The following is an 18,011-nucleotide window of genomic DNA, read 5'->3' as shown; positions in this document are numbered from 1 at the left end:
GGGAACAAAATTCTAAAAAGCTTAACCGTTGAATTATTATTTTTAGGGGTGAAAAATCGTTACTAGGTATCATAGGGGGATGGTTAAAGAAATCCCTGAGGAAATAGAAGCTTTGATTCAGTGGTTGACCGCCAAAACCTAGAAAATCAAAACAAACATTGAAATGAAAAATCAGAGTTATTCCATGAAATCAAAAGAGAGTGTAGCTAACTGTAGGTCTCCTGAAATTTGCGAAAATTGTATAAAGACACTATCAAGACATAAAGTCATAAAGATACTATCAAGACATAAATTGTATAAAAACATAAAATCTTTCGCACTATCAAAATTGTTCAAAAAAACTACATTCAATCCTATTTGATTTCGTTTTTCATGAAGCGTTTTTTTCAATTAAGCAATAAAATATATCAACTGCAAAGTTTATTTTTTTACTACTGATTTTAATGAAAAAAAAGCTGTCAACTTTACAGCTGTCAAAAACCAACGCATAACTTTGTCCGAATTAATTACACAAAAAACTTCGATCTATTTTGAATTATTGGATGATTTTGAATTAAAATTTTAAAATTAGAACCAAAACAGGATAATACTTGATTTACTTTTTGATATTGTAAACAAAACTAAGATTATTAAAACAGTTTAAACTACTAAATTATTTCGATTTAAAGAATTAAAAAAATTAACTTATTTTAGCATGGAATCGTCTGCAAAAAAAAAACAAGAAAAATTGAAATTATTTTGGAAGTTTAAGCAAATTAAACTTTTGCGGTTTGATGAGTTTTATTGTGCTACAGAGAAAAATGCAAAACAGGAAGAGAGTTTTGTTCTTGGATAGATTTTTTGTTTTCTTTTCTTTGCTTCTTAAATCGATATTGATCAGATTTTTTTGCTTCTTGAAATCGATATTGATCAACAATCGGAATTTCTTTGTTTTGATTTAGGTTGAAAACTTGAGCTTCAGGTTGATGCTATGCTAACATTTAAACTATTGAATTATGCTGATGTTAATCTTGATAGAATCCAACAAAAAACTTGAAGCTAAAAATTTCTGAAATCAGGTATCAGGTTTTGCTTTTACTTTCCCAAAAATAACACCTTTTCAAAGTTTTCAGTTATTTTGTCGAGACACGATAAAAATAGAGTTTCAGGTGATAGAGGATTTTGCAAGCTTAAAATTTTGCAGAATTAACGGAATTCGGCTGATAGAGAAGAATAATTCTTAGAACAGCAGTTAGAGCAGAATATGAATCATACGGCAGATTTCGTCAATTTTTCTCAAAAAAAAACTTTTAAATGATGAAATGAAAGCTGCAATTTTATTTCTCGGAAATACCAAAAAAACGTCTATGCTCTATCCGACTAAACTTCAAATAAAAACTACCCTTTTTTTCAGAAGCACAAAGAATGAATCTATCCGCGACTCTTCTACAATATTTTGCTTCGTGAAATCACTCTGATCGGTTTTCAAATTGATCTCTTTCTCAAAACAAAGTAATTATTTTGTAATATACGCATGATAAATGAGGTTTTTTATAGAGCAAAAAGAGCAGAAATTAATCTATGAAGCAGCAGAATTTGCTCTTTAGAGCAGCAGAAGCTTTTGGGGCCTAATAGCGTTTGATCCGCGTCAGGATTTACATTGCAGACTTGCTGCAATTGTTTTCAAAATAACAGCAAAACAACTGTTTTTTAAGCAATTATTCAATTAAGAGGATTAGCAGAGAATCATACTGCTGTTGTGAGCTGTCCAAAAAACTCGTTTTAATTATTTTTTAAGACAACAAAGTTTTCTGAATCACGGATGTAGAAGCTTTTGTATGATGTCTTAATGACTCCGTAAGAACTTCTTTGATGTATCTAAGTTAGAAAAGCTATAATTAATTGCCCTTTTTGTGAGCGTTTATAACGGGGGGAGCTATTCTCATGATAAAAGGACCCAATGATGAAAACTTCAACCAATCAAAATCAATAGAAGATCCTATTCGCTGAATGGTTTCTGTATTGAACCGAGATCAAAATTAGCAGAATCAGAAATAAAGCATGCACCGTCTGTGACGATACAAGAATATTGGTGTTTTGTTTTTCAATTTTTCTTAATCCAGTATCTAAAAAAATGTTTATAAATTTTTTTTCTGTAATCTGCTTATTTTATAATCAGTCAGTATTAATTTTTATGGCCTGAATTTATTTGCTTACTTTGAGATTTTTGAGTACCCAACTCTGATTGGCTGAAGTTTGTTGAAAATAACTTTTCAATTTTCGGTCCCTCCATCATGAGGGACGCCACAGTTTTTAGCAACAACTTATCGAAAACATAGTATGAGTTAACAACCAACCATTAGTTTCACATGCAACTTGAAGAGTACTGGCATTAGTAACAACGTCAAAATCTTGAAAGTCGTCATCGTATCGACACAACATCGGAATTATTGTTCGCACAGAACAAATAAACTCAGTGGCGATATAGAGATCTCGGATGGTCGAGGAGTCAAACGAGATTAAGTTATCTGTTTCATTTGAAACAGAAAGTGTAGTATCAATTAAAGTCTGGCCTGTCAAGGTTCGAATGACAACTTGATAAGCATTTGGAACGATAGATCCGGAGTTGGGTACAATCCAAGACAATTTGATTGCTGTTTTGTTTGATTCTGCTTGTGTAAGGTTTTGAACTGGATCAGGCCCTGAAAAAGATTTACAAAATTATTTGAATATCAGTAAAATCAAATACACTCGAATTAAAATAAAAAACTTGAAAGAGAAGAAATAAGACCAGCCTTTTAATTATAATTTTAAATATTTCGACTAAATTCGACTATGATAATTGGTTACAAAAATTGCCATATTTGATATTGTATTCCAATAGTATTATGAATTTCCCTAGTCAAATTCGTTTGTTCTAATTTTAAAGTTAATTCATTCTAAACTGATTTCTAACTAAGCTCTAAGCCGCATAGCTCGAGTTTTCAGATATCTCCAAGATATTGAGCCCTCTTTGAAGAAAATATTTTACTCAGCGTGTGAGGGGTAAAAAGAACACAAAAATGAAAAAAAAAACAAACCTATACTTTCTTCAGTGTTTTTTTGCTTAATTCTTTAATATTTTTAAGCAAAATTTGTCCTTAAAAATTAAGCACCAATGTTAACATTCAGGGTTTTTTCATAAATTGTGAGCAGTTTGTTCAATACACTAAATGATATATGATGTGAAAAAAAGTTGGTCCAAAACAGTAAATTATATATGATTTGAAAAACATACTAAGCCGGTGACAAAAAGGACTTGTTGAAAACTCAATTGTTTCAAGTGGCAGCCGACCGAAACAACTATCGCCAGAAAATATAAATCTTTCAAATCAACCAATGAATCAGTTCAAAATCAAAACAATCCACAACATCCATATATTTTTTAAAACTTTATGGATAGTGCAAAAATACGCAACCATCTATTAGGTGATGACTTTCTACTAAGTGTTTGCGATTTTTTATTTCTGTTTTCCAAATTTTGAAGAAATTGAGCATTAAACATCCAAAGTAATTTTTTTAAATTAAGGTTTTCTCAAAACGAACGTTTAGACAGCCTCGTGATCTCTCCTAGAATCTTCGGATTATCAGGCGAGCACGTTTACACTAGCCAAACTGCTTTTGAGAAACTCTTTTTTATTAACAGTAGTTTTGTCGGTACGCGAATTATTAAATGAGTGGCTCATTATTTCGCCTTAATTATTGTTTCAAATTGATTTGAGGTAAGACAAGAGTGCTCGTATATCAAGGCAAAGCCCTGAATGTTCCGACTGTCCCTTAATTCATATCGAAAAGTTTTTGGGGAAAAAACATTGAAAACGTAAAAATTTTGGACAATATCACAGTCTAAAATCAAAATATTGAGTCGTACGAAATTAATACGACCTGAATGGCTAGCCTCAATTCTTTTTGGGTCGATGTTGTTGTACGAGATAATTCGCCACGCATTAGTTATTCGCGTTACGCTCCGAGCAATTCGAATAAATTCTTCAAAGCGCGCATAATTTAGTCCAGAACCTGGCCAATTTGGCAATTTTAAACCCCCAGAACTTTACAAAAATAATTGGATTTAAAATTTCTTTTGGCATTTGAACTCAGGAAGTCAATATCCTCCATGATGTATAAAAATATTTTGTTGAAAACTGTTATTTTACTCGGTGAAATTTGTCTGAAGAAAAAACCATCCCGAGCACAAATATTCCGTTACTTTCGTTACAAAAATCAGAACAATTTGATCAAATTAATTATTTAAACGGCTCAAGATAATTTAATGATTTTTGCTGCGATTTAATGTAAGATGTTGGCAATAAAAAACTAATTTATGGCAGTAGGAGCAGTCACGTTTTGGCCTTAATATAAGATTAATTTTGTTTTGCGCTGCATTGGCTGAATGCCATCCATGATCACAAACGTCACAGCTAAAACTTTGAATCAATTTCTTAGATTGTTATCGAGGATCAACCAGCTACCAGTGACTTCTAAACAAAATCTTCAAGAAAATATTTCAAGTTCGATCTGTAAAATCTTTTTAGCAGTTTTAATTAATTATTTGTTAAGATGCTATCCATGTACTTTAATCATTGCAGAGGAAACACCAAAAACTTGAAAAAGAAGAAATTATTCTGTTGCTGAATTGAAAACCAAAATTGGCATGATTTCTTTGTCATTCCGTGTTGAAGTCCTAACGTTAATTTTTGCTTTTTCTGTAGTATCCCAGTAATCGCTTTTTTTTCCAGCGCTGTTTCATGTATAATTCAGAGTTTTTTGCCTTATTTTAGAGCTATTTCAGTAACGATTCCCTAAAAGTAGAAAATCAGAATTAAAAAGTAATTTTTTCAAACTCATTCTAGTAACTTTCAAATAAGAGTGTGAGTTGATAAGCCCTATAACATCTATCTAAGGCTTGTTGGAGCAGAAGTTTCATGCATATCTGAAAACTCCGGTATTTCACTTTTTTTGCTCATTTTGATAGGTTTTTATTGCTGTTATACAGCTGCTTCATTGCTGAAAAATTGCCAAATTAGCGATAATATATCGATAAGTTTTGCTATTGTGGCAATGAACATCGATAATTCATCGATAGCGATCATTTTTTGTTTCTCTTTTTCTCGCTATTTTTCAATGTAGCCTCAGGGATTCGACCCCCTGCCGACCCAAAGGGTCCCCCCTTTGTAATTTTTTGAGATATCCATTTGACCTTTAAATTTTTCTTGAGGCGCCTTCGCGCCAATCTATATTAATTTTGAGGGTGTGCGCGCGCCGTATGAAAAAGAGATTTTTTGGTCAATATTTTTCGAAAAAAGTGCCTAAAAACGTCTTTTTTCAAAATTTTGCCTGCGGCGCAGAAGTTTTGGCAAAAACAGGGTCTTTGTAGTGCTTGGGGAGAGCTCAGATAATCAAATTGGACGACCTAAAAAAAGTTCGACAAAATTCTAAAATTTTTATTAAAAATCTGCCCCACCTTAAGTTCGGCGCTCTGGCTGAGCTACAGAAGCCTTGATGAACTGCTCGTTTGATTAAGTTGCGTTGAATAAGTTATTGAGAATTTTTTTACAGAACAAGTTAGAACAAAATCAACTTAGCGAGTCTCTTGTGAATCTAGATACTGTGCAAAATTCAGAAAAAAATCTGGCCAGCTTAAAGATTAATTTTCAAGTTGATCAGTTGAAATTTGGAAAATTATCTACCATTGCGATCAGTAGCGGATATGGGGGGCGGGGGCGGGGGCTTGGTTGGCTGACTGACCTTAAAAATTTTCTAGAGACGCCATTTCTAAAGGCGAAATTTACGAAAAAGTGCCTAAAAACGCCTTTTTGGCCTTTTTATCAAGTGGGTCTTTACGGTAGTTTAGGAGAGCTCAGAAAATCAATTTAGTCGACCTAAAAAAAGGTCGAAAATTTTTTTTTTAAAGTTTGAAAATCCGCCCCTCCGTCCCCCTCAAGAAATTCCTAGATCCGCGCCTCATTATCACCTAAGAAGCATAACAAATTATATACTGATATATTTGTCAATTCGAGGATTCTTTTTTTAAATTTGTCGACCATTTCTGTAATAAGTTTTTCTTGCAAACTTATATTCAATTTTAAGGATTACTCGTTTTGAAAAGCCTTTTTTAAATCATGACCCATCAAAAACACATTCTGATCTAAGAATTGTTTTTATTGCAAATGTGAAATTTTGTCATAGTGTAAGGACCAGGGCCCGAAAAAAATTGTGCCAATTTTTGCCAAAAATTGAGCTATAAATTGCGTCTAATTTCGCCAATAGTTTGCACCAAAAATTGCGCTTAAAATTCTAAAATTGTGTCATATTGCGTTATAATTGCGGCTAAGATCTACGAGAAAAACAAAACAAATGTCTGAAAATTCTTATACCCTCAGCTAAAGACTGACGTTTCTGAAGTGCGTCAACGGTCAAGGGAAGGACATCAACATTTCCTGCTATGAAAGCTAGCTCGGCCGCAACAATTTGCTGCAGAACTATGAATTATGCCATGTATTTCGTTTAATTCTTGTAGAATGAGTGAAAATTGCGTTATTTCAATAAACATGGCGTCTCGGAAAAAAACCAAGCAAAAATTTCGTTGGCAATAGCGTTATTGCAAACGCAATCTTTTCCGGGCCGTGGTAATGAAACTTTGCTTGGTGAAAAACTTAACGTTTGTGAAGATATTAATTTTTTAAATTTTTTATGGTAACATCACAAATTTGAAACATGGGAGAGTGGGAAAGAGCAATTTTGACTTACAGGAGCAGTATTGGAAGCTAGCAATTTCAGTAGAAGTAAGATTTTCGCAACTTGATATGAAGCTCTCAACGTGTACTGTAAAAACTGCAGCTGGCGAAAATCTAGCAGCAATGCTTGCATTGGTAGTTGCTCGTTCTTCGCCAATCACAAACGCTGTCGAGTTAATGGCGGGTATTAGTTGCACTCTGAAACCGTCAATTCTTCCATCGATCGCTTTGACATCGGAGCCTGGCGCGGCACCGAATAGAACATGATCCGATTTTTCTGTCATCACCAGAGACGATAGGTCTATCCCTCGAGGCACTGAAAAAAAATCGTGAAAAAGATCCATCAAAAATCTAAATCGATTGATCAGGCAATTAGAAACTACACTGTACAAAATTAATCGTTCTTTCAAAGAAAAAATTTTTGGAGAAAAAGCATATAAAAAACAAGAAAAAACGGTCGTTTTTTATTTGTGGTGTGATGAGACGAACTGAAAAAAAAGACCGAAAATTAGGCATATTTATTAGTCAGAGTATATTTGGCATATCTGCGGACGCCTCCTTCCCTCAGGGATTCTACCCCTTTTGTACTACTTTGAGATATCCATTTTTGGCTGACTGAACTTAAATTTTTTCTAAAGGCGCCTTTGGCTCCAAAATATAGTAAATTTCATGGAGAGAGCGCGCCGAAAAAACGCGATTTTTTATCAAAGTTACAAAGGATAAGTTTTCACTAAATTACGAGAAGTCCCCCCTCCTCCGCCTCACATAATTCCTAATTTTAAGGTTTTTTTAATAAGTATTAACTTCAAACTTTTTGTCGTGACCTACTATATAATCAGGTATTCAATTTTTAAAAAAAAGTATCAGATAAAAGTAAACTTACTGCTCTAAATAATGCAGGTGGTAAGAAAGAGCCAATATGGTTATTCTAAATAACCAATTTGACTTGATTTGAAAAGTTAACGCGCAATATATTTCCGTTCTATCAAAGTAAAAGTGGTGAATTATATCATATCAATTTAAATTGCGGCAGGTATTCTGGTAGTGTTTTAAAGCTCAGAGAATCGAATTTCTTACTTTGAACTTAAAATTGAGTCAGGGGATAAAAGAACGTTTAAAATTTGTCGTTTTTTTCCAGCACTGTATTAGTCTTTTCAAATAAAACACCTTTCAGTAGGACTTGAAGGGCTATTGAAATATCCAGGATTGTTAGAGAATGCTACGGGTTGCTTTCGTACATTTTTGAGAGTGCTTAGTGAGTGCATGCGCCAGGACAACAAACCTTTCGCTTGTCGTTTCCACTTATTAAGTTAAATAACGTTTTTTGTTAATTATTGGCTTCCTTAAAACTTGATAGAAGCCTGTTTATGCTCGTGTTTTTCTGCAATTTTTTTAGGCATCTTTTATATTTTCCAAAATGAACACTTTTGGTCTGCAGAAGAATCGTACTTATATTAATGAAAATAGCCTTAAATCTGCCGTTTTTGAGTTTTTGAACAAAAAGGATGTAAAAAAGCCAGTTCTCGGAAGCTGCTGTTTCTTACATCGCCAAACATTCATTAACCTTGGACTTCCGACTTCAAAAATTTCTTGCACTCCACAATCGAATTTGTCGAGATTGATTTATGAAACTCTCTGAACCGTCAAACAGTTACTGTGGCCTTCTCATATATCACTAAGAATGAGAAGGCCTCTTCTTAATTTGTTAAGTAAAGTCCGCTCTGAGCGCAGTTTTTTTGTTACAGAGAAACGAGCAAAACTACAGTGCCTAGTTCCAACCGTAGTTTTTTTTTGCGGAGAGCAGAGAAAAACGTCTAATGGGCCCGTTATGTTGATAAGTTGAGCCAATTTGTGACTTTAACGGTTGTGTAACAGGTCGTCAGGATTAAGAGTAATTTGCTTCGATTTATTTTGGATGTTTTTATCTGATCTCGACAGGTCGTCAGGATTAAGAGTGATTTGCTTCGATTTGTTTTGGATGTTTTTATCTGATCTCTACAGGTTACGCAACATCTGGGAAGGCTCTTTTTAGTCAAGTTTGAAGATATTTCCAATTATATTCACCTACTAAAGATGCTCAGATAGGAACAGAGTACCTCATAATACAAAGCCCAACAGCCCCATATGAAACTCTTTGAGATTTTTTAGCCCTCAGCTTGTGCATGAAAATTTGTTTGGTAAATTATTGATTGCTTAGAGCTTGCTTATCGCTGCGGTAACTTGTTCAGTAAAAATAAATCTTTTATTTAAAGTGACTTCTAAAAATTTAATTTCTCATTGATAGGTAGTTCCTTGTTTTCATGTTGCTGGATTTCATTGTTCCAGATTGTTGTGATAGTCACTGAAGATTTGTTTGATGATAGTTTTATTTTGTTCTTTGAAGCCAACTACTTAAGTTTTTAACAAGGGCTGTAGTACCTTTTGTTTGAGTGCAGTAATGTTAGACCAGTAGTCGTGATAGGAAAGCTATCTGCATATATTGTAATTTTGATGTTTATGGCGATGGAAGGGACATTTATGACATTAGGGTATCGAATATGATGGGCGACAAGACACCATCTTTCAGGTACACTTTGTTTCTTTTGTCGCTTTTTTGATTTTAATTCAGCATTGATAAATTGATTTTAATTCTTCTTTAATAAGTTCAGCATAGGTTGCTTTGTCTTCTCGAGTCGATCAGGTTTTTGGGAAGGTTATAGAATTAATTGCGGCGCCGGAGTAATATGAAGTTAAACGTCTCCCTTGAGAATTCGTCCTCTATTTTCAGTCGATCAACTCCAAAGTTTTTCTAAAGACGCATTCGCACAAATTTATATACAAACTTTCACGGTCACGGGCGCGCTAAAAACACGAGATTTTTTAAATCAAAACGTTCGAAAAAGTATCCCTATTACTTCAGATTTTTGCAAAACATGTCGGCAAAACTAGATGCTTATAGTACTTTGGGTCAATATGGTGGACCATTATGGTCGGCCTAAAAACACCCACTTTTTTCCCGTCCCCACAAGCAAAAAGCAGAACCACCGCCGAGATGGTACACATGGGCGGAGTTAGGGGGAAGGGGGGTGGACGCCCTCCCTTCTCAGGGATTCGACCACCTGCCGACCCAAAGGGTCCCGTCTTTGTACTATTTTGAAATATCCATTTTTGGCTGACGGACCCTAAATTTTTTCTAAAGGCGCCTTTGGCGCCAATATACACTAAATTTGAATGAGAGCGCGCGCCAAAAAAAACCACGATTCTTTGGTCAAAAAGTTTTTAAAAAAAGTGCCTAAAAACGCTTTTTTCGGCCTGTTTTTTTCAAAATTTAGCCTGCGGCGCATAAAATTTGGCCAAAAACAGGGTCTTTTTAGTGCATTGAGAGAGCTTGAAAAATAAATTTGATTGACCTAAAAAAAAGGTCGACAAAAATTTCGAAACAATGGTAAACAATAGTTTCTAATGCATCTGAACTTTTAATAATTATTTGAACAAACGCCGACTCCCACCTTTTGATGTACAACTGGTTTCATTTGCCGCGCTTTTGATTTTTCATTGATAAATTAATTGTTCGTCTCTCTCAAGAATTCGACGTAATTCCGCTTCCCATAATAAAATCGACCCCTCACTGAAGTCGTTTCTGCATAGTAAGCAGCGTTTGTGTCGTTAAATTAAATGTCGCTGTGAAAGAGGCGGGAACACATCTTTCTGATATTATTCACAAGCTAAATGTGACGTGAAATGTGTGTCCCTTTTATCAGTGGACACGGGGCCACCCGAACATAGCCAAGTATTTCCCAACACAACATCGATCATCAAACTTTCTCAATTATATTGAAGCATTTAAAAAAATTTAAACATAAATCAGTTTTTCAGTGTTCAAACGATTCAAATAAGCGCTTGTTGAAAAAAACGCCAAAATTTTTTATGAGAAAACTAGCTTTGGATATGGTAAGAACACAGCATACTTCCAGTAACAATTGCGAGACCACGTTTTTTTGACATTCATTAGAAATTGATATCTAGAAACCAAACTGAAACTACTTGCACTCACCCATGCAAACGTTAATCTCCTTGATGTAACCTGTATCGTTATTAATGTCCAAGGTCAATGTTATTGTGTGAAGTTCAGCTGGAGTCAAATTGTGAAGAATAACCGAAACTTCCCCTGGATTATCTTCAGTCACCAAGTAATCTTGATTGCAATGACGTCCCCTAGAGTCAATGCAACCAACACTTGAAATGGCGATGGATTCATTAGTGATAACTGCTACTTCCACTGAGGTCGAATTTTTCCATTTTTCCTCCAATATGACAGTTTTACGAGTTCCTGAAATTTGAAAAAAAAAGTTACATCCACCAAATCTAACCTTTTCAGAGCTATGAACATCCAAATTGATTTGAACTTAAGTGAATAGTCAGCCAAATCCGGTCGCATTGTTGAATTAGTCTTATTTGAGCTACTCTAACTGTTAAAAATAATATGAAAAACATATATTGAATATTGTTAATCTGGACAACCAAGTTGAATAACGAGAAGATTTATGAAGTATTCTCAGTGGTTTTCATCCAACAAGCATTCCAAAAAGTTTGTCTTTATGTTTGCCATGCCTACCAAAACTGTCAGACGCAAGTTTTAAGACTCAAGTTGGCACGTTCAATTTCGGCTGACCGACACTAATATTTTTCTTAAGACGCCTTTTTCTTAAAGGGGAGCGCACGCCACAAAAACGCAATTTTTTACCAAAAACATCAAAAAGTGCCTAAGAAACGCGTTTGGTAATTTAGGAGAGCTCAGAAAATCAGTTTGGTCGACCTAAAAAATCGACAAAATTTTCGATACATTTTTCCTTTTATCTTCCACACGCTATTAATAACGCAATATTAAAACGAATTGCTTGCCTTCAATTCAGTTTAAGTCGCTTAAAAAAATTTTCGGTCGCTTTAAAAAAATTGCATTGTTCCTATGCAATAAAGTTTTATAATAACCATTTTTAGACACCCTGGAATTAAATACAAGCTTTTTGTTATACTGTTCATCAAAAAACATTGTATGAAAACATCATACGCAATTTTTTTGTTTATTGTAAATACATATAACGAAATGAAAGTGGGAACGCAAATAAGAGTGAAAAACTGGAAGACTAACATGACAATAGCCTAGCGTATGTAACAATGGCTAAACCACAGGGTGCAACCAACCCCATGACCTGACCTGACCTTTACACATGTAAAGCCGAGGGGCTATAGTCCCATTTGACGGTTTTTAATTGTTTTTTCTCTCTAAAACGGTTCAAATTTGATTATGTCTGACCTCCAAAAAAAAACAATTTCTCTCAAGGGCAAATACCAGTGTTTTGAGAGCTTGCTTTGAGTTTGCAGTAATTAAAAAGTTGTTGCTATGACCGATTATACAATGTTCACTTTTAACAGTTTTTGGAGCTATTTACCGAGAAGTATCAATAATTTACAATTTGCATATTGCTTTTTTTCCATTTGTAGATTTGAGCGGCCACATTTTGGCGCCCCACACGAGAAATCGACATCAGTTTAGCAGTAGCAGTTCAAAAACAGGTATTCTACACAGAAGCGTTTTACACAAGTGTTCTACACAAAAGTTTTCCAGTTCAGAAGCAGTTGTATCTCGCAAAAGCGGGTTTTCTCCAGTTTAGAAACAAAAGCCGTGTTCAGAGGTTCTTTTTGGGACACAGACTCAGTGTTCAGAGTTGAATATAGAATTTTATTTTAAAACCCACCAAACAAGGGTTTGCTAATATTAAATGACTACAGCCTAATTGGCATTTACCACACAGATAAATTGCAATTGTGAGTTAGGACCGAGTTGGTTAACTCATAGAGTAATTTCGGATAGGGTACACCGTCTGCTCGTCACGCTATCTTATTTTCGGCCGGATAGATTCGTGCAACTTCTTAGTCTAATACCGATCCTAATCTTACTCTTATACTATCTAGTCTCAGGTTGTTTAACTAGTCTCTGCTAGGCTCAATAGATCTAGGGTATACTGGTTTATTGCGGTTGCTGAAGTGCTCGGGAGAGTCCAACTAATTTCTAAGTTAAATTCAAATCTCTCTGGTGCTGAAATTACAAGTAACTTCAGCACTTACAAATAAGTGGGTTGTTAGTTAGATGGATCATGATTGGTTAATATTAAATACTTTACATTGGTAAAATATCTAAATTATCCAATCATAAAATGTAGTTTAGATCAGGTTCCACCCATCCGGGTTTTACAGAGTTTTTTAGAATAGTTCTTCTGCAATTCGAAGGATGGATGATGGACGTTGGTGTTTGGCGAACATCTTATTTCTTCTGTTTCCTTTTTGTTAAAGAAGTTCCAGGAAGCTGGAGTTAGAGACATAAGACGTTGTGTCTTCTAGTGACAACGACTAAGTCTTTGCAACAAACTCAAATCTGATTTCAGAATGGTTTGCTATGTCAGGTTTTTCTGTTCTGCGTGGAGAACTTTTTTTGTATCTGATTTAGTTTGGGAATGGCGTGGAGATTGTGCGTGGAGGGGATGCCTGGTTACTCGGATCTGTACGTATACTTGAACATCGAGGTGGTCATTGGTCTAGTTCAATGAAGTCCTTTTCTGCGAAGTCAAGTCGTACTCTAAATCCTTTGAGTTGTGATTGTGAGTGGCATATCGATTGTGGTTGGTCATTCTCTCTCGAGTGTAGTGGGGTCGTTCTGTCTTTAGATGTTCGTCCTTGGTGTTGTATTCTGATCTATGTATTGCATAATGTAATTTACATTTTATAAAACATTTATTAGTTTAATATTTTTTAATTATGATTTTAGTTAGTTGTTTTCACAAAAGCTTTTTGTTTTAGTTCGGTTATTTTGAAGAGTTACTCACACTTGAGTAGCTCTTATTAAAAATAGAGGTGTGGTCACAAAGCGTGGATATAGCGCGGTGGGTTAGGCCGGCTATAGAGCATGCTCAGGACGTCCTTCCTGGTGGGTTAGGCCAGGAGTGGGAGTATGATTTCATGCGGTTTTTGTGAGGGGTCCTGTTATGTGACAACGTTTTATGTTGGGTTTGTTGTGGTTTTTCTTATGTCTTGTTGGTTATGTCCTTTTTCCAAAAATCAAATTGTTCGTGGTATGGGTTTGTCTTTCGACTTTTTGTGTTTTATTATTTCTTTCTTAGACTTTATAATAGTCTTCAAAAGAATAAATTATCCAGTTTTAAACTGGGTTAATCCGGTCTGGGTACCGTTGGTTTCCTTTTCTTAGTCATGCTGTTATTCTATGATTTGTGGTATTTAGTAAGCTGCGTTGGTTAGTTTTGTTTAATATGTGATTCCTTTCCAACCGGGTTAAAGGAAAGTTTGAAACATGTTATTATATGTTAGAGTTGTTGAGTGTGAAAACTTGAAACTGAAATTCATTATTTTAAACAATTCTTCGTGGGCGAGCTGTGCGAGTGTGGATAGAATTTCTGTGCGAATGAATGAGAATATCAAAAGGTTAGTACTGCATTTGCATTTTATTAATTTACTGCATAGAATTTGGAAATTTACTGCTGGTTATGGGGGAATTTTAAGTTACAAATTTTCATCATTATTAGATTTACTGCTTGTGGGGAAAATTTTAGAAATGAATTTACTGCATTGGTATTAAATTTATAAATTTATAAGTGTAAGAGATTAATAGAATTGTTGAAATCTGTTTGATGAAATTTGCGATCTTTATTTGTCTTTTGTGGTTTTTGTAGGTGATCGTCGGATGAAGGCTAAAAATCTAAAGAAAACATGGATAAAGTATGGTGAGTTTTTTAATATTTTAATTAGTTAGTAATATTCATTTGATTCATACTTACCTGTTAGTCGTCGGGGAAAAAACCGTGGGGGAAGATGTCGTGAATTAGTTCTGAAGTTGTTAGTAGTTTAGCTAAGATGCGGATGATATTTTTAGTCTGAAGCAGTGGCCAAAGCAATTGGAGTGCCTTGATAGTGGTTAGTTCTTCAGTGCCAACTGCAAACTCATAAGGTGTGTTTTGGATTAGATTATATAATTTGTGATTGAATTTAGTGTTGTGGATGAATTCTAAAATTGGGATTTCTATAGGTTGTACAAACTCGTGCGGGATAAGGAAGGGTCGGGATTCTTCGGCGTTGAAGGTCTTGGTGATGGGACAGAAGATGTACATTTGGGTTATGGGATCATAATTGCGAAGAATACCATGAAGGTTAGTATCTTTAATGCAATATGTGAAATTTAGGAAAAATGGTGAAGTGTATTTGGAATTAATGAATTGAAAACGATGGTGTGGTTGTCTAGAGGGTGTGTGTAGGTCAAAGTGATTTTGGATGAAGCGATAATAACTATATGTGTGGGTTTGTTTAGTGCGCAACATAATATCGTGTGAGCAGTGTAAATCTCTTTCGTGTGGTGCAAGGAAATGAAAGGTTAGTGAAAATATTTGGAAGCGTTCTTTAAAACTTTCGTATGCTTGTGTGTCTGTTAGTGCTTCTGAAATAATGTGATCAAACTTTCGGTCGAAGATGTTTAGTGTAAATATATATGGTGTCTTGATGAAAAATTTCTCGGTAATTTGTGGATTAGCGAAGCGATCGTCGTCTAAGAATTGATCTTGGTTAGCTCTGATGATGTTGTGATCATAGTATTCGAGTGTATATTCGTTAGCTCTAGGTGCAGTGTGTGTTTTTAGTGATTTTTTATATCCAACGTAAGTAAATTGTCTAGCGGTTAGTGGTGTAGTGAGTCGATATAGCATGTCCGTATTTCGCTCTATATCGATGTGAGTGTTAGATAAAGGTAAGCAAAGAGGGTTAGTGAAATGATAATATGAGGTCCAAGAGAGAGTGGGCATTAAAACGTATTCATCTACAAAGTTGCGTGTTTCGTTAGTGTCGTGGGGGGTGTTTAAGGTGTATTGTGGGAATGAGGGTAAGGTGATGGCTAAAAATTCTTTTGTGTTAGTATGCTTGGGGTGGTTGATGTATTCACGGGCTGTTCCTGGTTTTGCTGGGAAAGGATGGTTGGGGAACTTTCTTTTAAAAGTGCGGTAAGCTCTATTAGTGTTGAGTGAAGATTCAGTTGATGTGGATGATGGTGCTAATGATTCAGTATTATTTGAAGAGGGTGTAGGGGTAGGGGGGTTGGATGAATTTATTGTGGAGGAGATTTGGTTTATTGTTGGGGTATGGAGGTGGTAGGGTTGTTGTTGAAGGGTAATAAAATTATCTAGCTCTGGGGAGATTCGGGGGGTGTCTGGAGAATGAGATGATTGGTCAGAATGGTATGAGGAGTAGGTTGGGGTAACTTGGGAAGCATAAGAGGGTGTGGGAGTGATTGGGTCAGGGTTATTGGATAATATGGGTTGAAAAGGGGGTTGAGAAAAATTAGAAGAGTTATTAAAATTATTGGATGGGGATGGTTCTGAGTCGGCAAATTCATCGGGGGTTTCAATATTCGGGTTATTGAGTTGTGAGATGGAATATAAAACTGAGATGTGTGAATTAGTGTCGGAATTCATGCCTGATGTTACAATACTAGATGGAAAATCGGGTGGCGGAAAAGCAAAAAGTGGTATTATTGGGATTGGAGAGGTAAGATTGGTTGGGTGGGAATTTGATCGGTGTAGTGATCCAAGTTGGCGGCTCATCGTGGGCTAAAAAAATGATTATTTTGAGACTGAAAAGCGGTGGTATGGGGTTGTTCAATAATTTGTTCATAAGTATTTTGATCTTGTGACTGGTGTGTCATTATATGTTGGATGGGACTTTGTGATGTGGTGAGTCGAAAATTTGGATTATGTGTGATTGCTAAATTTCGAAAATTTCGTGGGACTAGGGATAGTGGATGGTTATTTGGTAGGGGTGGTAATTGTGGTGCCGTTGGCGTTATGTCTACATTGTTATGTTCTTCGTCGTATGTATTTTGTCGTGTTGCTATTTTTGTGTTATATTCTTTTATTTGTGCGTCTAAAAGAATTTTGTTTATAGATGTAGAAAAGATTCCAAAAAATCCTGCAAAGAGTATGCGTGCTACGCTTGCTTGTCTGTTTACTTGTGTGTGTATAGCACATGTGTTGTAGATTCCTTTTAAAAGTGAGAAAAGAAATCCAATAAAGTTAAACATTGCGTATAAAATAGTCAATTTTTCTAAGATGTAGTAGGGCCATCCTAGAAAATCGAGGATCTCATTTTTGAGTGTAACAAAGCTAAAAATGTTAATTGGTGATATATCTTGGGGACGGTATTTTTCACCGTTTAGATATATATAATCTTTAATGTCTTTAAAATATCCGCTATAGTCTTGCGTGTAGATATCGGCAAATCCTGCGGTTTCTGCAAGTTTGCGTAAATTTTGGTCTATTGATTGTCTTTGTATAGTGTCCATTTGTGTTAATAATTCTTGGAATTGTTGTGTTCTAATGTGATGTTGAATATCTGATTTTGAATAGATTCCTATTGATTGTAAGTCTATATTTGGGTTTCGTGCAATAGCGCGAATGCTTTCTGGTGAAAATTTTTTGAGTGATTGCATTAATGTGGGATATGGAGTGAGAAGATAATATTTATTTTCATCAGGGTTTAGTTGTACTACATTGTGGCTGTTTTCTGATCCACATGGGACTGCGGTATCCCAGAAATAGGTTCTTCGTGAAAGTGTATCCACGAAATGTACTTTATTCTTATAAAAGATAGGGATTCTTTTATAACATCGTTTATCTTCAAAAACGTATAGTGGTGATACTTTTTTAGTACAAGTATAAAACCATAAGATGTTTCCTTCATAGTCTAAACAATTTGATCTATTTCCAGATAATAAGTATCCTGCATAGGGTATTTTTAATACTGCTAGTGCAAGTGATTGTAATATTTGTGTTCGTTCTAATTCGCATAGTTGGTGTAGTGTTTCTAATTCGGAGAGTGACATTTCTTGAAAAATTCGGCTAATTGTATAATCTAGTTTCATATCTAAATGAATATCATAGTGGATATTACCGAAATATGTAGTATTCATTAGTGATAATTCTTGTAAGCGTGTGCTTCTGGTGTCATGGGGTTTTAGATGTCCACCAGGTTGTCCGTTGCTTTTTTCAAAATTAACTGGTATATAGGATGTTCCTTCGTTTAGAGGATGACCTGTGGCATATGGGTCGATTTTTACTTTTCCAGTGGTCATGTCGAATCCTTTTTCGTATTCAACTAATATCTCGGAGTATTGTGTTTTGTGAATTGGGTTTCTGTATTTACATGCAAGTTCTGTTTCTTGATATATTT

The 18,011-nt window shown here is 35.0% G+C and overlaps 1 protein-coding gene across 1 annotated transcript in view; it reads right to left on the bottom strand.

The window, feature by feature from the left end:
- Nucleotides 1–12: 12 nt before the first annotated feature.
- Nucleotides 13–18,011, bottom strand: part of LOC134855024 (uncharacterized) — a 93,966-nt gene continuing 75,967 nt past the window's right edge. The window contains exons 9-13 of the mRNA XM_063871404.1: nucleotides 10,786–11,061; nucleotides 6,766–7,068; nucleotides 2,337–2,681; nucleotides 64–138; nucleotides 13–20 (exon numbers count right to left, since the gene is read on the bottom strand). Of these exons, the coding sequence (XP_063727474.1) occupies nucleotides 13–20; nucleotides 64–138; nucleotides 2,337–2,681; nucleotides 6,766–7,068; nucleotides 10,786–11,061 (1,007 nt within the window). The remainder of the gene's footprint in view (nucleotides 21–63; nucleotides 139–2,336; nucleotides 2,682–6,765; nucleotides 7,069–10,785; nucleotides 11,062–18,011) is intronic.

This window comes from Symsagittifera roscoffensis, chromosome 10, assembly GCF_963678635.1.
Source record: "Symsagittifera roscoffensis chromosome 10, txSymRosc1.1, whole genome shotgun sequence".
In the NCBI taxonomy this organism is placed as follows: Eukaryota; Metazoa; Xenacoelomorpha; order Acoela; family Convolutidae; genus Symsagittifera; species Symsagittifera roscoffensis.
The sequence above is the reverse complement of the archived record's forward strand: the minus strand, read 5'-3'. Positions and strand labels throughout refer to the sequence as shown.